The 10,942-nt window shown below is 37.3% G+C and overlaps 1 protein-coding gene across 1 annotated transcript in view; it reads right to left on the bottom strand.

Moving 5' to 3' along the window:
- Window positions 1-9,731, bottom strand: part of LOC139723649 (trafficking protein particle complex subunit 5-like) — a 108,027-nt gene extending 98,296 nt beyond the window's left edge. The window contains exons 1-4 of the mRNA XM_071634875.1: window positions 9,641-9,731; window positions 8,303-8,391; window positions 6,657-6,783; window positions 6,229-6,286 (exon numbers count right to left, since the gene is read on the bottom strand). Of these exons, the coding sequence (XP_071490976.1) occupies window positions 6,229-6,286; window positions 6,657-6,783; window positions 8,303-8,391; window positions 9,641-9,706 (340 nt within the window). The 5' untranslated portion in view covers window positions 9,707-9,731. The remainder of the gene's footprint in view (window positions 1-6,228; window positions 6,287-6,656; window positions 6,784-8,302; window positions 8,392-9,640) is intronic.
- Window positions 9,732-10,942: the final 1,211 nt, after the last annotated feature.

The raw sequence follows: 10,942 nt of genomic DNA on the forward strand, positions 1-10,942 counted from the left end.
GTGGTATAGAATTCCCCAATTACTAGTACCGCATCAGCGGGCAAAAAGGACGTATGGCCAGAATCACAACAAAAAGCACTTGTAGGGTTTCCCCCATCTATGGTGTGGGTGGGGCTGGATTGGACGATGTCCCAGCTTGTTGATATAAACACTGTCTTAGCTGTCCGAGGACGGTCCCTCTTGAACTACGACGGACACGGGCTTGTCTCTTTACTTTCTTGCAGGAATTCGTCCTGTCCCCGCCTAGATGGGGAATTTCGCTTGAAGGCAATCTGGACTTCAATTCATTATGGCATTTTGTTCATTTTTTTTTGGGGGGGGGGGTGGGATTTATTCTGACTCATGCATACAAGAAATTATTGCTATGTCAGATAGACGTCAAGAGGTTTTCAGGGCGTCAACTCCATAGACTGTTGAAGTGTTCATTCCCTTGTGATGTTATAATGGAGATATCATTCTTCTTCCTTTTTCTGTGGTATGGAAGATTTGAGGTCGGGTATGAAAAAGGTTAGGCCCCTACTTTTTTTCCCCATTTTCTCCTTGGTATCATTATAATCATAAAGGTGATGATAAAGATAGTGACAACAATGGAAAATAATATTCACTTCATCATCATTATTCCAATTATTATCATCATTATCATCCTTACATTGTTATTAATGCCATCACTGCCATTACTATCTACAATTTTATAACGCCTGCAGAGATCCTTGTCATTTGATTGGTTGTTTGACATTGATCATTCGGCCCACACTATGACGTCATCACCCATGCAATTGTGACTCCATTTACGTGCAATTTTGGATCCATACGATTTGCTCCATTGCACGCTCGCTGAGAGCCCGACACACTATGTGTGTAAAACGCTTGCGTTCGCAGTGTATGTGTGCGACAGGGCGCTAGAATAGCGTAAAGTGCTCAGTGAGCAGTCTCGCGATCTCAGATTCTCTCTTGTTTCCAAATTACTAAAACATCAAATGACAAGGATCTATTTTAGGCGTTATATAAAACAAATAATAAATGTTTTTCGTTTGTGCAATGGACAGAATATTTAAGTTGGTGAAAGATGAAATGTTTGATCAATTCAACTCGGCTGCGCCTCTTTGAATGGATCATTTCATCTTTCACCTCATGAAATATTCTGTCCATTGCACTCATAAACATTAATTATTTGTATAATATTCACGTTCAATAGCATTATCACTAACATCTGTATAGTCACTATTTTTTTTTGTGCCTGATATGAAGCCATACCATTTTATTTGCTGCTGCCTCTGTTTTCATCATTCCTGTTCGCCTACAACATTTTAAACATTACTGATCATGTGATAATCCCCAACGTGTAAAATTATTCTGCACGTAAGAGAAGGAAATTGGAGTAATGAGCAGGGTGTGAAAAGGGTTTGTTTCCGAATGAACTTGGGAGCACATCAAAAACTATGATGGGCATGGTAACGTTGGCATAATATCCTAATTAAACCCTTCCAGAAACATGTCTATATTTTGGTCTAGCCTTCGCTAGATCTCACGCAGACTGGGTGCGGTAATCAGGGTTTATCACAGCATTGACTGATTATGATAGACAATGAAGCGGGTCTTGGGACACTTCCAAGCCACTAATATAATTGATTTGATAAGTAATCTCTGGGGAGACAAAGAAATAATGTTTGATGTACTTTCTTGAACAGTGCATTTAAAAAACAAACATGCATACTAAGATCTTTTTTTCCAAGGCAGTCAATCTAATATGGGAATTAAAACTATGTATTGAAACCATACACTTTGCATGAAAAATAAGAAATGAAAATTGTAACTTCATTTTGAGATAGCATAATTTCTGTACCCAGTCAGGACTATCATCTTTACGTGTCATCTCTATCTGCGTTAACACTGGACCCTGCCTCCAAAATTTGAACAGGAGGTGATTCAGATATCAAACTCTCAATTTCTTTAAAAACAAACAAACAAACAAACAAACAAAAACCCCTCAAGTTTCTTGTATTTCAGCCACTCTACCTTTTAAACCATACAGAGTAATTCACAGTCCTCTCTGCTCTCTAGTTTGCAACCCTTGTCAGGATTAAAGTGGGTGTATGGTCACAAATATTACTGGACATCTCTTGCAGTATGAAAGGCCAAAGACCAGTTTTGATATTGAACCCCATGATCACTAAAAATTCAACAACAACAAAAATTGACACACTCCCACTCCAAGGACTAGCACTTCAAATGAAACTGACATTGTGTTTCTGATGTTGGCCAACAGTGTAGACAAGGATATAACAGGTTGATTGTCAGTCAGTCACCAAACACGGTGCCCAGTGGTGGCTTGTGGGCATTTCATTGGTCAAGTGAGGTCAAGTGACAGGGAAAATTGTCTTTGAGTAGAAATCCTCATTTTGCTTATAAAACTATGAGTCCACAACACATTTCCTTTTTCCTCCTTGTAAATATTTACCATGGACTTAACTTCTTGTCTTTTTGTATCCTGGAGGATGTGATATAGCCGAAAGCCCTTGATATATTTTTCGACTGAGTCATGCAGAAACTATGTGTGTTAGGAAGAAAGTATGACGTTATAAACAATTTTGCAGCAAATGATGAAATTTACACCTGCAATAAAACACGCAACCATGAGGGCTTTTTTCAAGTCACCCCTAGAAGCTGTCCTGTTCGACGACCAACAAACATATATACATCTAGCAATCTTTACTTTCTTTCAAAAATAATTGCACTGAAAGTTTCTCTATCAAATATATTTGTGTCTATACACATACATATTATGTACACCTAGTAAAAAAAGGAAAATCGAAATATCATCCTTTAGTTAAAAACTTAAAAACCTAAAAATAATATCTGCTTATTCATTACAACACAACAATAATTTGATGCAATAGATGCATTTTTTTTTTCAAATCACAATGAAATATCTCCTACTCTGCTTATTATTTTTTTTTTGAGTGTGTGTTATTGCTTTTTGCATCTCAGTCTATTTTGAATAGCAAATTCAACATGAAAATGGTAGTAGCTTTTCACTTTCGAGGTTTACGTAAGTTTAGCATGAAGGATGTTGCAATCATTTACACATGGCACTGGATGATAGGATACTATAACATGCCCAATCGTGAACACAGGATGTCAGCTGTACCAACAGATAAAAATGATTAAAGCTTGCGGACCAGCTTTTCAATTGAACCCCCCCCCCAAAAAAAAAAAGATCATACTTTTACAGAGGGGAACTTAGGAAAATATGAAAACAAACATACTAGCGACCAGGTGTATCAATGTGACAAGTGCTCATGGGTTCAAACTCTTGTCCTCTAAAGACAATCAAAAGGAACACACACACACACACACACACACACACAAGGGAGGAAAACACCTGGCTCACGGCTTTGTCTGAATAAGTACAGATAATTGTGCACAATTGTGTGCACCCCGATGGCTACTAAAATTTGTCCATCACAGATAAGGTGCGATATTACTACCGGTATTTGAAATTTTTTTAGCCATGCTGAAAAGCCGGCTGAAGCAGATACAAAGCGTCTGGGACACTGGCAAGACATCTGCTGACACACACTCCAAAATGTGTACACTTGTAGGTAGCACATATACATGTATATCCCACTCTCTAAATAATAATAATGATAAAAAAGAATGGAATGCACAATAAGGGCTGTCAAGATAAGGGTTAGTGTCAATCCAGGAAGCACTCTGTTAACGCTTCTTATCACTCTTTGCACCAGGAGGCTCGGAACATCGATATTTGACGAAGCGAGAATGATGGGCCATTGCTCAATTTCTGGCCTCAACACAAGAAGCTTTCACTTAAATAGACATCATTAGTCAGTGCATGGGGGGGGGGGGGGGGATGGGAGAAGGAAGAAGATAGAACTATCCATGTGAAACTTTAAATCAACCAATAAATAAGAACTGTGCAAGATAATTATCCGTCAAACAAGACGTGAGATGAGTGACAGAATTCTACAGGATTATTTGAAATAATAATTAGAAAATAATAGCTCTTGAATTTGCAAAGAATGAATTTGATAATTTAGCAAATTTCTTGAAAATTACTTTGATCAAATTTTATGCAACTCTCACTGTTGATTTTTACTCTAATTACAATGCTTTCTTTTATTTATGGAATCAGCACAAAAATGGCAAGGACATACAGTCTACTGATTCATGGTCACAGCTTATCATAGGCTTATAATATAAAAGTTTGTTTGGTTTACTTTAAGTACATATATTGTACTTGGAAAACTGCTAGAAACTCCCCCCCCCCCCCCCCCCCAAAAAAAAAAAAAAAAAAAAAAAAAAAATGAAGAAATAACATAATTTCACTCATTACTGCAGATGTTCAATCCGGGATCAAGGAATTCACCTCCACAAAAACAGCACCTCATTGTTAGCAAGCTTGTCACGATGGCATAAATTTTCTGGTATAATATTTACATACCTGTCAACTTGTTACATTAGCACTTTGCTATTTCAATGCATCCACAAAAATGGCAGTACAACGTGATGGATGGCAACTGCATGTGTGCTTGATAGCTTGTTTCCTGCAAGATTCTACACTTTCCAAAGACTGCACAAATCTTTTCAGATTGTCAAAAACAATAGGTTTATTGGACAGTGAAAGAACGAATTCAGCATGTCAACAGTGTATATAATAGCAGAGGCAGCAGAGCATTCCAAGTGAGCTACAACATGTACCCACATATTGCATGGGGTATGGTCTATTGATGTGTGAAAGGGTCCTTTTTTACTGCACTTATCTATCATATTGAGAATATGCGCCACAGCATGGCAAAAATCATCCACAGAAAATGACAGTACCGTTGGAGAAAGGTTCATTTTAAAAATAAAACTTTTTGCAATCAGTTGAGCTTACTATGCCACACATCTGTTTATCTTGAAATGAAATCCAAATACTGTTGTGATAATAATAAATCGGTATGGCTCTACAACGTGTACAAGTGTTATCAATGCATTTAACAACCTTGGGAAACCTCTACAATAGTTAGCAAGCACTTTTTCACTCTGAAACCTGTCATTATCATAAACCCTGTATCACCACATTCCCATATCTCCACCTGGGTTGAATGAGACAGAATGGGGTTAAACACCTTGCGCAAAGACGTCCATACATGCACTGGGCAGGATTTGAACCTCCAATCATCTGTTAATAAGTCCATTGTCTCATATAACACACCAATGTGCATGTAACATTATTTTCTAGCTTCATAGCCTCATATGGAAAGCATGTTCAATAATGCTACAGATGCAAATGCAAAACAGAAACATGTATACATAAACACAAGCCAACAAATGTGACCCTGCATCACAAAATAAACAAGGTCGCCAGGTATGGATTTTTGCTTAAGGGCAGATTCCGAAAGAGCAGACTCTACGCTTTAAAATGACATATGACTCAATTCAAATGGACTCTTCTAACCTATCTAAATATTGGAAAGAAAGCACACACTCTGGAAAGTGTGAACTGAGAAAACTGGCTCTGAAGTACAGGGTCTATTCAAAGGCATTATCTTTACCAAACTATGTGCGATGCATGGGACAAAAAAAAGGACAGGATGTAAACCACTGGAGCAACAACAATGAAGGGATTATCAGATTAAGCTGAAATTGTCCAAGCTCTATTAACACATTCTGTCCATGATTAACGCCAACTTTCAAAGCAGTAGCATTATCCCTTCAAAAGTTCTTAGAGTTGAAAGTGAAGAGTGTGCAAAGGATTTTCAAGAATTGAAAAGAAGCCTCTCAGACATACATTGTACCTGATCTCACTACTCTACAAAAAAAAAAAAAAAAAAAAAAAAGGTTGCAGAAAAACTGCTGAAAACACACTTTCCCATTCATTTTAGGATCCCAAACTTAGCAATAATGTAGAAGAAAAATAGTTCTTTCAGAAAATATGAAAAACCCAAGATTGACTTGGTTGATTCATTTCACCTTTTTTCAGTCCTCATGTAAAATCAAGGGGTGCAACTCTTTGTTGGTTTTGTGAAGCACAGTCACACAAAAAAAGAAGAAAAATCCACAGATATAGATTCGAAATCTATAGAAAGGTACTATGAAAAGGAAACTTCAAAGCAGATATCCAAAGCACAAATATTTGTTAAGAATTATACATTGTAGATATGCTTCGGTACATAGAGTTAACCAAAACTTCATTGATGATTTCATGTGTAGACAAAAGGATACAAGTTCTTTCATCATCATTAGCATGCTCCAGTTTGTCAGCCTCTTTTCCAAATAGCACCTACCAAAGAAGACATAAATGACAGGAATTATCAAAATGAGGTTGCAAGTTGGTACATTTAGACAAGCGAAAAAGTTGTCTATTGACAAGTTCACTTTGCTATAAACCATAAAATGTCTTAAAATACTTGTATATATGCAACGCTTTTTGATTATTGATACTGATTAACAAAAAAAAACGAGCAAATTCTGCAGTGTAAGGTGCCTGTTGCTACGAAATTTGTGATTGTCTTACCTAACAATTATAAGAGTAGAAGTACTTGCTGTACAAAGATTACTTATGCAATGATGCATGAATCATTTTATATCACGGATGAAATAAATTTTCTTTTGTATTATTGGGTTAAAAATAAAGGAGGGAATAAACTTACCTTCCACACATTTGACTTGATGAAAAGGAGTATGTTGAGAAGCTTAGTCTCTCTCTTCAGACCCCGCTCTCTGATGAAGAGCAAATCTAATATTCGCACGCCAACATGCTGACCCAGATCTGACAATCTACAAGTAGAATAAACATATTATTAAAAATTGTCTTAGGATCAAACCAGGATTAATGTACAAATCAAATGTTAAAAAAAAAAAAATCATGACTTGTTCATACAGTATAAGTAGAAATTTTTGCAGTATGTAACTTTTTTGAAGATTTCATACTGGCGCAAAATTAATACATGCACATTTTTTGCTTGTTAAATTATGCTATAGTCTTTAATATCTTTGATCTAAAGGGAGGTACATTGTAGGGGCTAAACTTTTATTTTGTTTGCAGTTTTCTGGATATTTGCTCGTCATGCAGCACAAGTGAATTAGCTACTGTAATGCACATCCTTTACCCTTCACAATAGTACGTGCATGGCAGCGGTGAGCTGTTTGAAGTGATCACTCAATTGTCGTGACCCTCTGTGAAATTAACAACAAGCAAAATTCCTCTTACCTCTAAATTTTTGCTTTTACAGTAAATGAAATAATTTAATAAAGAATGAAAGAGTACAGTGTTCTTAACAGTGAGCTGAACAGTAAACAAAAACACAGAAGCATGTATATTAATCCCACACCATCTGGACACCCTGGCAAACATTTCATTTGCTTGCATTTACATGATATCCATTATTAATAGGGTAATATTAAAGGTCCAGTTTACCTTTGGGAGCAGTGATTTTAAAAATGTTCAAGATATAACATTTAACGTATATTTGTAGATCCGTTGTATCACAAAACATCCTACCGTATAAAATTTTCACAATAAAGCCTAAAATATAAGGAGATATCAGTATTTTTCTCAATAAACCATAACTGTATACAGTTTAGTCTGGAAGCATCCCTATTATAGATATTGTTCACATCTTGTGTATGTAACTATACTTAACATCGAATATAGGGATTCAAATTTTTACAGTGGTTGTTTCTATCCCTAAGTCACATTCTAGAACTATTTTAAAGCACTAATGCTGGGTTTTTGTTTCATCTGCAAATGGTAAATTATGCCTTTAACATTTGAAAAAAAAAAGAGAATCCACTGATAGATTTGTCGTCAAGTTGGATATCACAGATTCACACATTTACTCATTAACTTCTCCACGTGCATACTTCAGTAATTCACAGTATGCTATCAGACAGCTAAATTCCAAATTCCAAACACCAAGGCCCGAATTCACGAAGGTGGTACAAATGAAACCATGGTTTAAACCATGGACAAAAAAACCATGGAGCGCCAAGTGTCGTATGGAATATTTCGTTACGAAATCAGTCATTTCGTCGATGAAATGATTATTTTGTGACAAAATGACAACATTTTGTAACTAAATGAACATTTCATCCATTTCGTTAACAAAACAGTCATTTTGTCGACGAAATTACCAATTTCGTAACGAAATATTCCGTGCGACACTTGGCGCTCCATGGTTTTTGTCCATGGTTTTTGTCCATGGTTTAAAACCATGGTTTCATTTGTACCGCCTTCGTGAATTCGGGCCCAAAAGTCTGTAATACCAGCTTTCAGAACATTAAGACAGGAACTTACTTGCTCTGCAATTCAGGAACAGAAGACACTCTGTTCTGACAGTACTGCACCATCTCAGAGAACAGAAGGGCAAATGTGCTGATGTTTATCTGAAATGAACAATGACAATTAGCAAAGCAACTTATTTTGCATTTCTGTTGGTGATCTTGAAAATAGAATCTGCAAATAAGACAAGCATACTAAGTACTGCTTATGTAGTTTCTTTTCAAATGTGATTTACAATTCTTTTTTTAGCCTTTTGTCTGGTCCATCTTGTTTTTCTGTTTTAAACATAGACATGCACTTATGACAATCAAATATGTACAAGTGTGTAAAACAGAGGCAACAGACTTTGGATGGAAAGGAGAAGCAGGCAACAAAGCAAATGCATTTAATAGGCACAACACTACTTAGCTCGACCAGACGCTGTGCGAAGCTTTTAATACCTTGCAATGCTATGTACTTTATGCTTACACAGAAATGTTGGAAACATAAGAAAATATAATACCACTAATTGCTGGCAGTTTATAAATGGAATAAATCACAGAGGGGGAACATAATTTCAGAAATTTTAATGGATATCTAGCTTTACATGAAACTATTAACTTGCTTTAGCTGTCTTACTCTTAGCAGGGCACTGTGGTACATAAAAATGGTAGAGTTATATATGAGCTGCCCACCATGAAAATCAACTTGTGTCAATTGGACTCAAGTGATTGTACGTTCCTAAAGCTGATTTTTGTTGCTGTTGTTAGAGCAGAGGGTGGAGACATAGCTTTTGATGTAAGAAGTGTTACTTGCACTGAAAATACAACTCTTACAACAATGAACTGCTACGAGAGGGACGAGAGAGAACACAAACCCACGCAAGACCACTTCGTACATGTACTTCCCAGCGGCCTATCGGCAGCAGTATGGTGGGCACTGTGGCGGCTCATCTTCTGTTCTGAATTTGTAGAGAGTTTACTGTTTACATACATACCAAACGTATGGTTGCACATTTTCAGTAACTACTAAAGACAGCATTGCACTATTCCAATAAAACAACCATAAAGCCAAAAGTCTGTAGATTTATTCTGAGAGAAACTACACTCACTGCACTGATCAGTATCACACTCACAGTCACACATGCACTGTCTTTAATTATAATAATATTGACTGTGCAAGCCGAGTATCATACTTACACTTACTTACAGTAATATCTATATGTGGGACTACACAAATTCACTTTCGTAGCGATATCACACGGAACCATAGCACAATAGCATGCCTTTGTAGGGGGCAGAAATTTAATCTTAACAACAGTTACTCATCTCCTCTAAACCGTGAAGTAAAACAAGAGTATATTTTGCTACAAACCTCGCCCTTTCCTTTGCTCAAAGGCCTATCTACCAGGCTCGCCTTCTGTGATTTTCGGTCTGCCATTTTTCACTACGGTGCAGATATGCGCATGCGCATGAAAGTATCGTACAAACTTAGTTTGTGTGTAACCTGCTAGTACGTTGTCAAACTTAGCAGACGACAATTAGAAATTTTCGACAAGAAAGGCAATAAAATCAAACTTGAGAGATGGACTGAAAAGTGTCTTGCAGTTTCAAGCCATTTTTACTGATACATGTGTTGCCCTAACTTTCACTAAGTTCATGAGGACTTTCAAAGTGTGTCCACATGGGCGTCACCAGGGGGGGGTGCGCTGGGTGCGAACGCACCCCCCTTCAGAACCTAAAAACAAAAAAACAAAAAAAACAAGCGACCTCAACGCCGGACGCTAAATAATTGTTCTTTTTTTAATTTTTCTTCTTATTTTTTTTTTATTTTGCACCAGGAGGAAAAAAAAACAAAAAACAAAACAAAACAAAGACAAATACAAAAAACAAAACAATCGCACCCCGGCTCTGGCAGCACTGATGCTATCACGTGTTTACTATCTACCGCCCGTACTGTATACGTAAGGTATATTTCATTCATTGTGCAACGGATTATCAGTTCAGAATATACACAAGCTCCGTCGCATGGGAGGGAGATAACCCGCCTACACCCTCCCCCGCTATAGGTCTCCAATCAGTGGCGTAACTGGGGGGGGGGGGGGGGGCACGTACCCCCCCCCCCCCCACCCGCCCCCATCCGCTGGTTTAAAAAAAATCAAAATGGTAATTCAAGGGTTGGTAAACTGCTTTTGAAATTGACATAAAAGGGTGAGCAAGAAATTCATTTTTTTTTCCTCTAAGATTTCTTTTAACCATAATCAAAAAGGCATCAATAGCGTGAAAGAATGTTCAAAAAGCTCGGAGCCGAAAAAAGATTGTGATTCAGCGTGATTCCTGGTTGTCATTCTGAATGATAAGCAGGATGGAGCAGTGTACTCAGAACATCCGAACGGCAAAGAGTCGCTGCAATGTTGCGCAATGTGATGTAGAATGTACACCTCTGTACCTCACACTTTGTTATATCAAAGCTAGATCAGTCACTGAGTGATGCTTTACATACTATAGTCTATATAAAAATGCCTTGCATTGCCAATAATAAGACTTGACCTGGGCTATTTCCCAACTTTTCCATGTATAAAACACACACACACAAACACAAACAATTAGGGGATGCTCTAAAGTGCAGATTTTGGACATCCTTCCCCCGCTTGGTCACTTCGACGCCCCCTCGCTG

Source organism: Diadema antillarum, unplaced genomic scaffold, assembly GCF_040938485.1.
Source record: "Diadema antillarum isolate AM-2024a unplaced genomic scaffold, OU_Dant_1.0 scf00000197, whole genome shotgun sequence".
NCBI classification, from domain to species: Eukaryota; Metazoa; Echinodermata; class Echinoidea; order Diadematoida; family Diadematidae; genus Diadema; species Diadema antillarum.